General features: G+C 38.4%; 1 protein-coding gene across 1 annotated transcript in view; it reads right to left on the minus strand.

The window, feature by feature from the left end:
* Window positions 1-18,568, minus strand: part of SPAG17 (sperm associated antigen 17) — a 104,233-nt gene that overhangs the window by 76,082 nt on the left and 9,583 nt on the right. The window contains 1 exon segment of the mRNA XM_042779028.1: window positions 2,655-2,786. Within this exon segment, the coding sequence (XP_042634962.1) occupies window positions 2,655-2,786 (132 nt within the window).

The following is an 18,568-nucleotide window of genomic DNA, read 5'->3' on the forward strand; positions in this document are numbered from 1 at the left end:
TTCCAGCTGTGGAAGTTGTATTTAGCTCAAATTCAAAATCAAAACAGAAAATCTTTTGCTGCTTTTCCCTTCCTTATTGAATTTCTTTTCTGTAAAATTTAAAAATGTCTTCAACAGATTTTTGAAAATATTTCCACTGTGTAATGAAGAATTTGGAGGCTTTCATTATTTTCTTTCAAATTGGTTCTACCTTTAACATTTCAAATTAGAAATTTTGATAGTACTTCTTTGAATTCTAAGCTGTTGAACACACCAAACAGCTGATTCAGTCATCATGCCACAAAGTTCACAATCAACTTCATCTATTGCATCTGCATCATTTTAAGTAACTCTTAAATAAGCAGAGACATTTCTGGACTTGCCAAGATTCTAACAAATAACACTGCTTGACCTTAATACTTTAGAAAGTAAAAGCCTCTCCTCTCCTGGACTCTTTCCTTTTCCTTTCAATGTCATATTTCTCCTTCCCTACAAGGTGCAGCTTTTTGTGGAGTTTCTAATAATCCATTCACTTCTGCAAATTTGTTATTTTAAGCTTTACATTACAAAATTTTTCTACCTCAGTTTTCTAATTCAGAGACACTTCTTCACTTCTGCCTAATATTTTAAATACATAAACCTGTCAATTTACAACAAGCTCCTGCTCCTAATGAAATACAGAAATTTCCTAATGCCTTATTTTTGGTTATTTACATGTTGTACTAGTTCTGCTGATCCTTCTATTAACTGGTATCTATTAAAAAACCCAAGGACAGATACGCTTGCTTTCCGAGAACTGATTTGTGAGTAAAATCCTGTTTTCAACACCCAGATTGTTGGCAACAGAACTTGTACTGTACAAGCTAGTTGAAAAGGATTAAAAATTTTATGGCAGCCAATTTAGAGACAGAACTCTAAATCAGAAGTCAGTTTCTGCCCACTCTGTACTGCAGAGCATCCTCATATCCAAGAGCCTTCCAATTTTTGATTCCGTCCTTCAACTACTCCACTTGTGTTTGCCTGTCACACATTAATATAGATGCAATTCAAAGGAGATGACAACTTTTGCAGACAATTTGGCTAAAACAGAAAAGTAAGTGCCAGAGACTCTTCAACCTACAACACTGACTATCCTCAAATTAACCAGGAAATAAAATTAAAGTTACAAGACTAATTTTGCTAGATCAAAGCTCTAAATACTCTAAATACTCCAAATATTGAAGTGCCATTAAACTTCAAATTTTTGTTTGACAGTTTACCTAAAAGGATTGACTGCTATCTAAGAAAAAAGCCATTTTTTTCTCAATTCACTATTAACAATCTATTCTATAGCTTCAGACTCTCAATTTCTTTTCAGATTGAAAAAGCTTTTTTTTTTTTTAATATTCCTCATACATTTCTGTGGTCTAAACTATCATTTACTAATAAATTGACTTATGTGGGAACAGGACACAATTTTAATGGAATCACCTAGCATTTATTGTTCTTGTGATGGTGTGCTACACTTCATCCACCAACCACTCCCACGAATAAAGCCATTGATAAAGAAATTTACAGACTTTTCACCTATACAAAATCCATTAAACTATTTTCTGCTTGCATCTTTCACATGCACAGACTGCTTAGGTCTCCATGTCATCACACCTCACATTATAGAGTTTTATCAATTAACAGGATAAACTTACTGCAGCAATCATATGACTTTCTGATAATTAACTGACTTTATTCAGTTTCATGAATGTTTGTTGGAAAAGGACTATAGAAAAAACAACTGTTCAGTAAGTTGTCAAAATGTTCCAAAAGGTGTTAGAAATAAATTAGAGGTCTGATTTGTGATTCTGCGCAAGCTTGGTGAAATTCCTCCTAGAACACATAAGCAATCTGTCTGAGACAGTCTTGGAGCTAGTAGTGATGACCTTGGAGACAAATGGAAGCAAGTTTTGGGAACACAGGAAAATGCGGTACCTGGTTCTGAGAAGTGGACTTCAAAATATGTACTGTTTTGAGAGAATTCAGAGGAGAGGAACATGCCTAATCAAATGAGAGTAGGGTTGGTAGAACCAGAATCCTTTTTCTTGTGTGTGTTGTAGAGATGGTTCAGAAATAATACTGATTGCCATGGAAAAGCAAAGACACAGCATTGGAAAGTTTGAAGAAAAGGTTTAACAAACATTTGCCAAGAATAGTTTATGTAAATATTATCCTGCCTTAGTGCCAGAGGATGGAAGAGATAACTTCTCCAAATTCCCTCTAGAGAGGAGACTCATAGCAAGAACTCCGTCACATTCTGCTCTGTGTCTATACTTGATCCCTCCCAATAACAACCTCTCCTACCTTTACTTCAACAGGGATACATTCCGCAGAAGCCTGTTCCTAGCTCTGTTTTGTATTGGTCCTAAGACTCAGCTAAGCAGTTACTAGCTCTCACTTGAGCAAAGACTTCTTCCACAGAGTTTTTCTTTTTTTTTTCCCTATGTTCTCACAGGCATTTGAGTAATTGAGAACTTCATCCACAAAGTCTAATCTAAGTTGATTAGATAAAAAATATTTCTAATCACATTTTTTAAATTACAGTTCTAGAAAGCCAAACATCAGAAGAAAGCTGAATTTATGGAAGTAACACCAGAATAGATGTGTCTTCAAAAATGTAATGTTCCCAGAGCATACTATAGTACCTCCTTTTCCTCTTCTCTTCTCTGAAGGTCCTTCTGTTTGAGACAAAGCAATTGAAATTTCAACAGCTTTCCAGTTAGTGTTACAGGAATTTCTTCACCCTGCTCCAGAAAGGCTTTGGCTAATTCCATTACCTGCAAAGGGAAAAAAAAAATCACAACAAAAATACTACTTGCATAGTTTGAATACTGCACTCAACTCGTATTTATTTGCAAGCTGAAATGAGGACTGCTGTCTCACATTGTACTATGTGTAGATCAAAATGGCCACATTTCCAGAAAAAACAACATATCAGTAAGACACACTGTTATTCTTTGGTTCCAAAGACCTCAAATAAAGTTATATCAGATATAGTATGAGATAAAAATAGAATGGAAAAAACCTTCTATGATTTATGAGAAAGTCAACAGACAGAATTCTCACAGGAAAATGTAATTTTCTTTAAATTTTAAACAAAGAAACAACATTAAGCAACTACCTATTACAAAGCTTTAAATTAAAAAGCAGGTTACAGATAGCAAATCAAGGGGAATAGCTGTTTACAAAGTGACCAGTGTCTGAGGGACTAGCCCTAAATGAAAGATAAAAAACTTGGGAATTTGAGAGGGTCTGTCTTGGTGAAAACATACCCCCTCTCTGATGCCGTTGGTATGCAGCCTAATTGGAGTGAAATAAGGTTATTGAGTTCTCTTAGGGTGATGATAGCAGCGGGAACATACAGTTGCATTGTCCAGATGTGTGGCATTGACAGGCTGTTTTATGACTATGTTTTTTACAGCTTGTTTCCACTAAATTTCATACAACTCACTAACATCTGGGCTGTTTTCCTTGGAGCCTCATAACTACTTTATTTACTGCGAAAAAAATAAAATAACGCAAAAATACCATTAAAAAGTTGTTATATGTTTCTTTTCACTCGTGTTGTCTCTGTAATAAAATTCACTTATGTAGGAAGCGCTGTTGAGAAATAATAAAACCATAATATTTTCTTACTTTTGTTTTTAAGCATCCATCAGCTTTATTTATAACCATGGGCTGAATTAGGTGTTACTCAAATGTTCTGACATGTTTCTCTTTTCTCCTCATGCAGCAATCACAGTTGGGCACATATGGTGTAAATTTTGCCTGCTGACACTAAGACAATGAAGGTGCACACTCTATCTCACTGAACTTATCTAATGCAAACATCACCATAAGCTTTGAGCTTCCACAGATTCTTGCCTAGTTTAGAAATTTTCACTTCTCACCTAAATGTAGCCACTAAAATGCTTCTCTGAATAAAGCAAAGCCAAATCAGAATCCAGACTGCTATATGCCAAATTATTGCTTCATACAAATGAAAGCAAGTTGCAGAAAAAGAAACGTCTTAAAATTCAGATTTTTTCCAAGCTACATAACAGGGACACAAACCAAAACACATGCCCCTTCCAAAGCAATTGTGCTCCTGCAACACAAATAAATCCAGTGATCTTAACATACACAAAGGAAGATACATCATGACTGAGTTTTGCTTTGCATGTTTTGTACTCAAAGTAAAACTGGTCACTAGCTCAACAAGCAATCATAGAAGGCATCCCGAAAGATCCAGTAACATCAGAGCCACAGCAGAAAATCAAGGACATGTTAAGAACAAGACTTAAAATTTACCACAGACTGCGGCCACACTAGGAACTACTAGTCACTCCCACAAAAAAACAGTCACAAAGAGACAGGCACACAAATCTGTGCTCTGAAAGAAAGACACTTTGGTAGAAATATCATAGTAATTTCCCTCAGAAAGATTCTCGTGAAGTTTTTTTTGCTTTTTTTTCTAGAATTAATCTTAAGAGCCTTTTGAAAATGATGCTTCTCACTGGCCTAATGTAGATGAGTTGCACATTCCTTGAAACACAATCCAGAGGAAATGGAGGGATTCTGGAAGGATTCCTGTAAAGTATATATATAGTAACCCAGTTTGATAGCAGTTGCTGATTTATTGTGCATGGAAGAAGAAAAAAGTGCTTAGATTCTTAAACATCATTCTTCTTGAGAATTTTAAAGCATTTTACCAGTCAAAAGCACTCCATAATAATTATTCCTACTTTGTAGATAGAGAATACAGGAATGAAGAGACTTGATGAAGTAGAGTGGGTAGGAATTGACAAATTTTTTTTATGTGAGCCATGAGAAGTATAACCAAAACTATTTAACAGTAATACATTCCATGACTGTGGAAGGAGGTCATACAAATAAAACAAAGACTGAATGAGTGCACTACATTTGGCAATACAAAGAAAGCAAATATCTTTTCATGCAGAAATTTATACAGGAAGAAATTAAAACCAATCCTAAAGACAGAACACAGATGAATTCATGCACAGTAGATAAAATAAATTAAATTTATTACACATTCATTTTTTCTTCATCCGTGGTCCTGTGAATTATGCAGGCATCTGGCGTAAACAGTTAAAAATTTACAGGGCGTCAAGTGAAAATAAAAACCACCAAACAAGAACCTTAAGACAAAAACTGGGTAGGAATACAGAAGGAAGTTTTTCGGATAATATGAAGTGGATTTGTTGCAGATTGGCTATACTTCATCCCACCAGTGATGATCTTTTTCTTACGTGAGAAACCATGGAAACTTGGATGGACAAACTTAGTTAGGTAGGGCCTCTTTTCCTTTAATGCAAGAGGAACCTTAGCATTCCGCACACAGCAGGGATCACACTGGTGAAGTGCAAAAAGGCTTTGGCGAGGCAGTATTTGATCTCATATGGCGGCAGCATGAACATGCAGAGGTTTAGCTGTCTGGTGCAAAGGGCATGTATTTCAAGCCACTCAAACACTGCACGAGTGCTTATAAGTGACCCTACAATACTGACAGATGTCAGCGCCACTGAGATAGGAGATAGGTCTCAAAAGTTAGGGAAACATTTAAAGCCAGAGTCTTTGTGCTATCTTCTTTGAAATATCTCTTTTACAAGATACAGAACCATTATGGCTGCCAAATCATAATCAGAAGACCTTTCAAAAAGATAAATTAGATTACAAACTTTCACAGCTTTATTACTACCTGGCAGCAGTAACACTGCTTGCTATGAACAGTGATCAGCCCACTTCACAGTACAGTTCTTCCATACCCAGTGAGCTTTCCAAAGCCCTGTCTTACCTCTTGTTCTTGAAATTGTAAGAAATCCAAACCATCACATATGCCTCAGACTCATATAACACTTCCTAAAAGAAACATAATAGTTCCTAGAAGAACCAAATAAGAAAAATTCCTTAGTTGCTGACACAGTTCAAGCTAATTTGAAGCAGGATAGTCAACAGTCTAGAGGCTCTATGGATTACATAACCAAGTTGGTAATTACTATTCAGATGCATTTTCCTGAGCAAAGTAATAAAAGTAGGGGAAAAACGTGATCTTGACTTATTATAATACGCTGTCAGTCTTACGAGTCCTTCACAAGCAACTTTTAAGACAGACTAGGGGACAAAAGCTGCATGTGTCATACTGATAATTGTTTTTACTAAAGAAGACTTCTTTACACATACAATTTAGTATTTCTGACTCGGCCAATGTCATTTCATTGACTAAAGCACACTACTAGCAATCATCTTGAAAGAATACCATGAAAGACCTGAGCTAACTGAAATAACTTTTTTTTAGATGACACCTCCAGTGTGTTGAAAGAATTCAGTTTCTCGTATTAGACTGTTCACCTAACTTCATGTTAACTCTCAGAATCTCTTCCTGCCTATGATGTCAAAAGACCACTTGCTTAATTGTAATCTTTCACTAGTGAATTAATGACTCACAGTTCAAAGAGAGCTTAAGGACTCACATAAATCAGTAAATCAATTGCATATCTGAGCAGAGCTCCATATAATGCTTATGTATTCACAAGGTAGACTGTAAAACATAAGACAAGCCAAATGAGTCATCCTTGTTAATCATTGAATATGTGTTCCAGAGGGTGAAAATAAGTAAAGTGGATTTGATGACTCCTTGTACCCTACGGAGTCCTTTTCAACTAAACCTACTAAAACGAAGCAATACTGAGCAAATACGAATGCTGTTCTAGTGCTAAATATCTTCTTCTCTATTGTGAGAATATTTCTCAAAGCAGAAGCAAATGGCTGCTTGTGCTCTAGAAAAATAACTTGTCACTCATATGAGTGAGTCTGTTTTTTGCCAAAACACAACACAGCTTGATCTGGTGTGCAGAAACCTATTAGAATTATCCATTGTAAGAAAGCCTGTTCTCTAAACCTCTTTCTGCAGAAAATATGCAACCTGAGGGGTTATTTTAACTGATTTAATCTCAGGGATGCTCTGTGACAATTTTCTAACGCACATGTACAGTGTTTTGTCAAGTACTTAAATAATGTTTTAAGAAAAACAGAAATGGCGAATAGCCTAATTTCAGTAAAAATGAGAAAATACATTACATAAAAGTAAGGAGAGCTTTATTAGAGAGCTCATACAGGAGGTCTCACCATCTGGGATGTGCACCTCCTATGGCTCCCTGACCATTAGCTGCTGTGAAAACCAAACTACTTTAAGGGATACAAACATCCAGTGTTTGGAAAGATCAGGCATTAGTACTGCTATCTTAGGAAGGAGGTCTAAGCACAGGGAAGGTTTTGTCACGTGACCTTTCATATATCTGATTTCTTTTAACACTGATTGGGGGGCAATAGTTGAAACAGCATTTAAGGGATTTCAGAAGAACCTCTACATAACCCAGACCCTTTCAGAAAAAGAGGACAAGCCAGTTTGTTGTGATATGTGCTCAGATGAAGGGATATATTACTATGATCAAATACTGAAATGTTTACATTTCAGTGGGATGAATCTGCCCAGCAAATCTTTCCATTATGGCACAGAATATTTTAAGCTTCTGAGAAGTAAATTGTCTCCAGCAATTTCAGCCAAGTGAATCCACACAATGCACACCACACTGCTAAAAGATTTAGCCACGCTTCTCTAACATTGCATCTGGCTAGGAAGAGAACCAAATGAGAGGTAGAACAAAAAGATTAAGAAACAAAATTGCCTTATCAAACCATATGCTGGCAGAACCCATCCAGCTACATCTTGACAGAGTTTTCTAAGCCATGTTAGAATATTTGGGCCAGGTAGTTCCAATGGCCTTGTAGACTTGGCACCACAAAACTGGGCAGGATCTTTCCATCTTGGCTGGTCCAGCTTTGCAGCAGGGCTTAGAGATGTTGGGATTTTTTGTTTGGTTTTTTTTTTTTTTTAATTTGGTGACAAAGGATTGTGTGATTAGTTGCTGTACTTGAGAAAAAAGTCATAGATTTTAATATCCTTAATGAATCTATTATAGTCCCCCAAAAACTCTGAAGACAAAATCCCAGAAGACAGCATTGCTTTTGGTTACTTCAGAGTCCCTCTAACACTTCAAGGATGACATTCTCACAGACATAATTGCTGTTTCCTCTAGTTACACAGAGATCTCAACAAAATCTGCATAGAAAAAGCAGAAATTTGATACCAACTTGCATGTATGTTGGACCTGTTGTAATCTGTGAAGCAAACCCGAAGTTTTACCAGTACTCTAAAGCAGATTTTAAATAGGTAGATGAATTTCAAAGGGTTATCAATTGTCTTTCCTAGAAAATAAATTGGTAACAATTTGAGCATTATGAATGGTCTCAGGTCAAATAATTACAACTAACAGTAATAAAATAATAATGCATGTTTCTGAAATCCTAGCTTTAGGACTATGAAGAGTCACTATTCTGAAATGAAACTTGAAGATGTGCCTGTCAATTGCCTCATGTAAATAATAGAACCTGACCTCTCAGGTTTTAGGAAACTTAATTAGAAAACACAGACTGTTTTCCTGCTCAAGTTCAAGACTGTCCCCCGCAATTTTAATATTTAGAAATGCTGGTACTTCTTAACATGACACATTGTTCCTGGAAGGGATGCTCAACTGGAGACACTTGAACTGACTGTGAACAGCTACAATTTAGAGAACTGCTTAGTTCATAGCAACAATGTTTTCCTCTCATGGAATAATTAAAAACAAATGGAAGGCATACAGTTTGATAACTTAAAGGACTACACAGGCCACTTCATCGTGCAGTGGCATCAGATGTTCTGACAATGGCAAAGGCTGATGCAAAGACATGCAAAACCTAAATTAACAAATTCTTTCCCTAACAGCCTTTTAAGTAGATTGACCTAAATACTGAGAACCAGTAGGCAGTATTATCTCCTCAGAAGTTAAGACACTAAATATCTCAGGTAAATACACCACCTCATTTAGTGGACCATTTATATAACATCCTATATTCTGTACTATAAACTGGTAGGAACTTGGTAACAGATAGAAAAGAGCTGAAAACAGATTAATAGATAGTGCCCACAAAAGGATTTAAAGTCCCTTAACTTTTCCTGAAAGCAGTACCTCCCTAAAAGGCATATTCATTTCACAACAATTCCCAAGTGTACACATTAAACTTCAATGTATCCACACAATGTAAGGGCCAAATCCTTCTGCAATAAAATTCTCTTCATCTGCATCCACGCAATACCACTTGACGAAGGCTGACTGGAGAACAGCTCCATTTTATTATGACATTTAAGAATGCAGTATGAAATTTATTTTGTACTGGAATGAAAAATAAAATTAAGTCTTCCTATCTTAAATGTTCAGCATGGCTGGCAAAGTTGTTTCTAGTGTCAAACCTTCTCATAAAAACAATGACACTAGATAAATTTTGGCTCCTGAGCTGTTACATTTTACACCAACTTCTAAAATTAATTTTGTTCCATTGTAATGAAAAGAAAATCTTTCTCATTTGCATTAAGAATAGAATTATATTTACATGCGTATATAGAGTGGGAAGGTTTGGTTTTGATAGGGCTATCTTTACTTTTGAGAAGGTCTAATCTTGACCATAACTTTGTTATAGCATTGTGTCAAAATCTATACACCTGTCCTTACTATGCACTATACACTTAAGCTTTGATTATATGTTTCCACAAGAAATAGAAAGGCTTTCTTAAAAACACTGCTGACTAACATTATGTTTGAAACCTTTTTCTTGAGTACCCCATATCCTGGCTACTACTGAGTTTGCTCTTCTCCCAGTGCCAGACAACTCTTCTGAGCTTGTACTTGGGTGAAAATATTCCTTCCCATAAGTCTCTGTCATTAAAAGTCCCCTTTCACATCAAGCTAAACCAAACATTTTTTATTTTTCAACCCTAGGAATTTACTATAATGAACACAAATAAATGCATTCTCCATGTCCCTAGTACTACCCTCCTTTATTTATTTATTTATTTATATGAAGATAGTGTTAGACACAATGATGAGAGTCTAAAAAAGGGACATAGACAAGAGAGTGATATAAGGTAATAGAAAGGTATAATGTACTTAAGACCTACTGAAGAGAGGATATGAAAGATATCTAGAAAGAGAACATTTATTCTTAACTTTTTTAAAATTAAAATCATGCCATTGGGGGTAGAAGGTAGTTTTGAATAATTATACACATACATACACATTTAAAACCACATATTTAAAATATATCTATTATCTAAGTATAATTACATGTAATAATATACATAATACAATATACAAATATATACAACATATATAACATTTCATAATACAGTAGGAGCATCTCTCCCAGGAAACACACACTCAGTTCAAATCTAAAGTGCACCTGCTCTCTACATCATAATGTGATCAATACTTCAAATAACCAGCAGCAACCCTTACTTCATAAGTCTACACTCTACATATTTCTAGCAAAGCATAAATTCACAGGAATGCTTGAAAAATGCTTTACATCCTCTGCTTCCTGGCTAAATTTATTCCACTTTTTTTGTGACCTGGAGTTCTTAATTGTAATGTTTTACCATCCTAAAGAAGTTCTTAATATCTTGGTTATATATTTTGTGTTGGAAGTGCCAGAAGAGGAATCACTTTCATGTACAACTAGAAAACTCAAGGATTCTCCTGTATCTGCTACAGTCAATTGTCTATTAAGGTAAGAAGTACTGTGAACATTATGCAATTTCTCAAAGATAATGGCATCACAATCTTAGGGGGAAAAACAACAACAACTATAACAACAAAGTCAAAGAAAAAACCCCAAACATGTATGAATAACAATTTTTTAAAAATAAGATTCTAAAATTCTATTTCTAATCAATTATCTTTTAGTTCTTTAAATGAGCTGTACAAAACATGAGCTAATTAAGATTTAAATGCAAGCACTCAACTGAACTGGATTTTAATGGCAAAACTATGCATATTATGCTTGGCAATAGAAGGATCTAGTTTGGGGATCTCCTTGGTTTGTTTACTGAAACTGTACAACTAGTTGATGTCTCAGTATGCCTGGTGATAAGGGCTGGCTGTTACGTATCTTAGCAGTAAGCCTGGAGCTTCTGAACAGATTTATCCATCCAGAGGTTTGAGATTTCTAAGCTGACACTGCTTCCCTCTTCGCAAGTAGGCAAAATAAAGTGAGGTTTAGTATGAAAACAATCTGCCATGTAGATCTGGAACAGTAGAACAGAGCCTGTGTTCACCATGATGACAAAAAGTGGAATGATTTGTAGTCAAAATTTTATATTACAGTAATTTCACTAATACAAACTGCACCATTTTGACTAAGATTTGGCTCCCAAACTGGAAATGCGGCTAATACTCAGGAGCGGCTAATATGTGAATAATTTTCTGACATTTACAACCTCAGAAGTGCCAGCCAGAGTGCCGAGCCGAGCAGCTGCAAAGCCGGCATTTAGCGATTGTTACAAATTGTTACTCTGTTGCACCGCAGGTGGAGCCTGGCTCCCTGCAGGCAGCACGGGGGGCGGGGAGAGAGGCAGGAGAGCTCTCTCCTTCCCTCCTTTGCCGCAGCCCGGGGGAGAGACGGGGGGGCCCCGCGCCGCCATTGCCACGGCCCGGGGAGGTGGCGGGGGCCCCGCACTGCCATTGCCGCGGCCCGGGGAAGCGGTGGGGGCCCCGCGCCGCCATTGCCGCAGCCCGGGGAGGCGGCGGGGTGCTCCGTCCCCACCCGCCGCCGCGGGAGCGGGGGCCGGGCTCTGTCCCTGCCTGCCACCACGGGGCAGCGCCGGGCCGTGGTGACCGAGCCCAGTGGCAGCGGCGGTTGGCCCCGAGCGGCCCCGCTGAGCGGCAGTGCCGGGCTGCGCCACCCGGCCCTGTCGGCAGCCCCGAGCGGGCTGAGCCTGCACAGCCCGAGCTGAGTCAGTAAACCCCGCCCTGCCGCGGTTCTGTTACTATTTGGCAACTTTGTTGCACGCGGGTCCTCGCTGCAAATGACAGAACGGCTTACACTCAGGTGCGGCTTATTTATGGACAAAGAACGAAATATTTGCCAACACCCAGAGATGCGGCTTATGCTCAGTGCGGCTTGTATTCGTGAAATTATTGTATCTTTTGTTTACATATTTACAGTTCCAGCATGTGATTTGAAATCTAATGTTTGCTTGCTCATCACATGTATCAGAAATAATTCACATAAACCAGGTGGGCTTACAAGATCCTGGATAGTGTAATTTAAAAGTCCTCATTATTTCAAGTTCAATGAAGAAAGGAAAAAAATAAAAAGAGACGAGGTGCCAGTAGAGATAAGAATGAGTTTATTTTTTAACTGTATCAGAGAAAAAAAAAATTAACATGGCATTGGTATTAAATTGAAACAATAAAAGGGTGAATATAGATGCAAGAAAAGTAGGGCTAATTATTCTGCTTTATATTCAGAAAAACCCCACAGATAATATGGTTGTCTCATTTCATTAAAAGCAATTGTTTACAACAGCATCAATGGAAGATTGCAAAAAGGCAGCTTTTAAAGCTAGGAATACCAAAAATCAGTAGACCTGGACAATAAAATCAAAGTATTAAAAACAGGTAGCTGAGGAACTCTTTGGACTCCAAGTATTGACTTTAACCAACTCTTGGAGAACAAGGGCAGTATTACAGCAAATAAAATATCATACTAACACTTAAAAAATTGAAATTATAATAATGTACAGTAATTTCACAAATACAAGCCGCACGGACTATAAGCCGCATCTCTGAGTGCTGGTAAACATTTCGTTCTTTGTCCATAAATAAGCCGCACCTGAGTATAAGCCGCTCTGTCGTTCGCAGCGAGGACTCGCGTGCAACAAAGTTGCCAAATAGTAACAGAATCGCGGCATGGTGGGGGGTTCACTGGCTCGGCTAAGGCTGTGCAGGCTCATCCCGTTCGGTGCTGCCGATGGGGCTGGGGGGCCCAGCTCGGTGGTGTCGCTCAGCGGGGCCGCTTGGGGCCGGCCGCCGCTGCCACTGGACTCGCTCACCCTGGTCCGGCCCTGCCCCGTGGTGGTAGGTAGGGATGGAGGCTGCTGGCACAGAGCCCCCCTGCTCCCGTGGCCACGGCGACGGGCGGGGATGGAGCCTGCCCGCTCCTGCCGCAGCGGCAGCGGCAGGCGTGGACGGAGCCTGCCTGCTCCTGCCACAGCAAGTGGGGGCAGGAGCCCCCCGCTTACCCCACGGGCTGTGGGGATGGCAGCACGGAGCCCCCGCCTTCCCCCCAGGCCACAGGGATGGCAGCAGGGGGTCCCCCCGTCTTTCCCCCGGGCTGCGGGAGAGGAGGGAAGGAGGGAGCTCTCCCGCCTCTCCCCGCCCTGTGCTGCCTGCAGGGAGCCAGCTCCACCCGCAGCTCAACAGAGTAACAATTTGTAACAATCGCGAAATGCCGGCTTTTGCTGGCAGTTTGCTCGACTCGGCACCTTGGTTTCCACTTCTGGGGTTGAAAATGTCAGGAACTTATTCACATATTAGCCACTCCTGAATGTTAGCCACATTTCCGGTGTGGGAGCAAAATTTTAGTCAAAACGGTGTGGTTTGTATTCATGAAATTACTGTATATACTGGCAATGTAATGCTGATCATTGCAGAACAACAAAGGAGATGCTATTTCCTTAATGTCCTAGAAAAGGATTCAAAAGACAATAAATAAAAGGAGGGGAAAATAATTACCAATTCTATTTTGTGCTCTTAAAGAAAAAAAAATAAGGAGACCTTTTCACAAAGGTAATAGCTTTGTATGGCAAGGCTGCATTTCTATTTGAAACAGAAAATATGACACAGTGAAAATCAGAATTCCCTGAGCTCTGTGGTCTTGAATAAGAAGGAAAGAAAAAGAGGAGAAAAAAGGCATCATTGTGTTGGCATCATTTAAACCTACGCAGGTCATAGGTTTAAAAAAACAAACAAAATTTGCTGGAAACTTTCAACTGCACCAAACACTTCCACTACATCTGAGGTCCAAAGCCTAGGTAATCCATTTATCTTCCATTTACCTTTTCCTTTCTAGTATGAATGCCTTCTCCAATCACTCCTCCTCCTCCTACCTCCTGCAAATTATGGAAGAGCTATATACAGAAATTTATATAGACATATATAAATAATAATTACACATATACACATACACATACACACACACACACACACACACACACATATATATGTATATATAAAATTCTGCCATGCTCAGGATCTTTTCTAACTTGTATTGATCTATAATTGTCCTCATGGAATCCTAAGTCTAGGTAGGAATACTGGAATGCACTGAACACTGCTCATGCTGCCTCCCATCCTGAAAATGCAGGAGATGCCAGCAGAGTTAGGTGTCAACCTGGTGATTAATAGCTGAGAAAAACTTATTTACAACTGATTTATGCTGCTCCAGTCTCACGGAACTCCAGGATGAGAATGGGACACAATTTGGATTTGGTATCTGATCTGATAATATTTTTCAGTTTGGCAATTATAGCAGGAACTTTGCTAGGAGAAACAATACATTAATTATTGTCTGGTAGTGGAATAAAGATTAATATTTTTAATTATACCTTTTTGGCTGCACAGGATGACTTGTCCCAGAGATGAGTCAGAGCAGCATAGAAAGATGTTTCTTTTACAAGATTTTAGTTTTGCTGGCTTCTGAAGCACAAGGATATGAAGGCAACATTTTGGAATCCACAACCAAACACAACTGCTCTCATCTCTGCCAGTTGTGCCTTTTTCATCCTTCCATTAACCTTTTTCCCAAGCATCTCAGCTTATCTGACAGAACCACAAAACTCTTCCACATCTCTCCCCCTCTATCACTCTCTCATGGCCATGACCTTTATTCAGCTGTTCATTTCCAGCAACACTATCCGTCTTCCTCCAGTCATCTTATGTGAAGGGGCCACATGAAGCTCCATCTGCTTTAATCACCATGGTACTACATCACAGCTTCAGTTTGTTTCCTTATTAGTATAGGACATGATTCCCAGGTAACATAAAGGCAACTTTCTGTTTGCTGCCCCAGTAAGTCCAACAAAACTGGAAAATAACTTTTACAAGGAACTAAAGAAAAAAGATCCTTTAATCCACACAGCCCCTGAACTCAATCTCACCAGAAGTTTCAAGGGGGAAGCAGGGGAAAAAAAAACCAAAACAAAAACCAAAAGCCAGACTCATGGACAATTCTAGTGTGGAAAGTTTAGGCTTGAACAGATTTTCAAAATTCGAAGTTTGGAAACTAGAACATTTGTAAGTACTTAAAGACTGCAGTTATCTGTCTCAAACACTGTTAAGCCCAAAGAAGGATTTTGCCACGAGATTAACACAGAAAGGAATGACAGGATGGTATTAACTCCAGACCTGGTGGAGGCAAGATCTGGCTAGCACATCCTGGGTAACATATCTGGACAAAAATTCCCACTGTGGCAAAACATAAAGAAGCAACTGTCATATCACCAGTCAAACAAAGATCCCAAGGTTTGGGAGAGATGGCATCTGTGGCCACCAAAGGCCCACTGTAATATTCCTCTGGATACCTGAAACTTGAAGCATAGACAACATAAGATAAAGGTGATGCTATTGTCCAGGTGTTATCTCAGGCCTAGGGGGAGGCTAGGGAAAAAATGTATCACTAATAATGGACACAAATGGAGAATCTGTGAGCCACAAGGAAAGCCAACTCAGCAGCTGTGCTAAAATAAGCTGCAACTGGATAAAAGGTGATTCTGGCATGGGAAGGTTGTGAACACTGATCCCAGAGACCCACCGACTGAAGGGAAAGACTGAGCATGCAGACTAACATGCAGAGGTGAGCTAATCATTTAACCAATAGCATAAGAGAACTGTGTTGCAATAAGCATTAATTCCTTTGTTAGCTAAAGTGTAGAGATAATGAAAAGTATCCCCACCACCAAAAAGCCTAGAGTGCAGAGGGACTAGAAGGGAGCTGCTGGATCCATGGGTGGTGTTATTTTCTACTTGAACTCTCTCCCTCTCTCCCTTCTCTCTTCTGTTTCTAATTCATTGTAAAATAAATTCTGTACCATGAACTTCAGCACATGGTCCTGTTTGCACCTTAATTTGGGCAGAGGCATCTCTCAATAATCAGACTTTCACAACACTAACATATTTTGTAGTAGCAAAATTAATTAGACACGATGTTATTAACCTTAACAGAAAACTGACCCAACAAACAGGTGTGGAAACAGTAAAAAATACACACCTTGCTGATAAAATACATATATTTTTAGTTGTAGGCCTTGTTAGAAAAATTGTACATGATAAATTATGAAATATGTTGATATATTACAGGAGGCATAACATTTTCCCTTTCATATATGTAATAATTGATAAAAGATTCATGTTAATCATAAAAGTATTGGGGTTTGTAAAACCAGAATACTAAGGACTGAAATGAAGCATGGACACGAGATAGAGGAAAATATATGATTAAATCATCATTTAAATCCCCCTGTTATGAATATTATGTTTTCTAAATAAGTTGTATCTACTACCAGCTTGCAAAATCAGACTTTCCGATAGTTCAATAGATTTTGCAAAATCAGACTTCCTGCCTTTGTTTTATCAATGACTGCCTATCTACAAAGACCAGAACTTCCCGATTTCTGCTGGTTTTATCTACCAAGACCTGATGGACTATTGCCCAGAGACTTTACAGATGTTTATTCCACCACCACTGCTTGCCTGGTAAAATTGTGACAGCAAAAAACCCAGAATTATTGATTACAACAAGAGACCATACTATATAAGAAGAGGCTGGAAACCAAGGTTCGACAGAGCATGGAGTGAGCAGTGACCCCTCATGTCTCCCCAGTGCTGTTTGCTCTGTCTATATAAAATAAAGCAATCTAAATTTTGCTGAATATTGAGACTTCTTGTTTCTCATTTGTAACAATATATAAGGGAAAAATAAATTCCTCAGCATCTTTATGAGAATATCAGCTGATCATCATTCAATTAACTGCTGGAATTAGTACAAAATTACCTAGCAAGACTCCTACCCCCATCAAGTCATGTAAGAGTCAGAAAAGGAGTTAGACACCTAATTCTCCTGGATTTGGAAATCTTTTAGATACATATTTATAAACCCTGCCCTGAGCCTCTCCACTTTGTACAATAAGAGTAATATGAGATACAAAACAATAAAATTATAGAAACCCTGAAGGGGAATAACTTAGAGCAGACAGTAGGAATTATTTTAATAAGATATATAATTAGCCTGCATTGTATCATGAACCATATATTAAAGGTCCTTGACTCTAGGCACTGCAGACTGCTGCACTGGAATTTATTAAAACCAGTGGATGCAAAGTGTAAGACCAATGGCATGGGTAATAATATTACTATTAATACCAATAATATCCACATTACCATGCACATCATTAGTCCCATATTCACACATATCTACATGTCATATGTTCAAAGACCATTAAATGTCAGGAATCTCACAGTGCCTCTAAAAATAAACATGGAAACGTGTGGAAATAGCAGCATGTTGAATCCTGCCACAGAGAACTGTATGTGGTAATGACAGAAATGCTCCTCTCAGAAGAACTTTTCACAACTCTGTGTTGTGTGCCAAACTTTTATTTGCGTATTTTTACTAGTGGAAGCAGTGAAAGCTGTGACTGCTCAAATTGCACATGCAATGTGTGTGAATGTTCAGGAGCAAACTCTGCCCAGAGAGGTGGGATCTTAATGCTGCGGCAACATGATCGATCTTTTAACTTGCTACAGTCTGAACGGAAACTGAGTCCAAGCAAAAGGTCAGAACAGGCATTTTATATTCTGTGTTAAAGGAGAGGAGGAAAAAAATGCCTTTGAGGAGTAAAGTAAGTAGCTAATGAAACTCAGCACTGACAACTGGAAATTCATAAGTGCCTGCTTCACAAGGAAAATTGCTCTTAGTAATTAAATACAGGCATCATACAAAGCTTCTGCTTAGAGCTAGACTTAAATATTTTTCTGTCAAGTAGGTCTGAAGAAGTTTTACATACCAGGTAATATAAGGGTGAGTTTGCCTGGGAGGCTAGTCCTAAATAAAGAGGGTTGATTGCATAAAATTCACAGTCCTGTCAGTGGTAAATAATTCCAAAGGGATTTGTTCAGATACTAGCCTGGCATTACTGAAAAACAGACCACAGCTAAAAAGTACTGTTACAAAGTCCACCAAAACCTGAGACACATAAAAAATTTATTAGTCATTGCAGAAATAAAACACAAACAAAGCCTTCTTAGAGGGATCCAAAATTCTTTACACTCCAGGTCTGGAAGGACCGTAAAACTCTACCTGAGAAAATTTTACACAATCTTCTAATTAATAACAGGATTTTATCGCCTCTCAGAAGCTGTAAGTAAAACATTAACAGGGTTGGAGGAAGTACTCTTTGTACTGTGCATGATTCCAAACCCAGTTGATGTAGCCCACTAGATGAATCAGTTTACATCAAACTGAGATTATAACAGTACTAGCACACAGAATAGCGTTTCATATAGGGGACTGCATACCCATAAGTGAAAGTTTAAGTTTTTAAATTATTAAGAACATCTGAGACAGA

Source organism: Catharus ustulatus, chromosome 2 (assembly GCF_009819885.2).
Source record: "Catharus ustulatus isolate bCatUst1 chromosome 2, bCatUst1.pri.v2, whole genome shotgun sequence".
NCBI classification, from domain to species: Eukaryota; Metazoa; Chordata; class Aves; order Passeriformes; family Turdidae; genus Catharus; species Catharus ustulatus.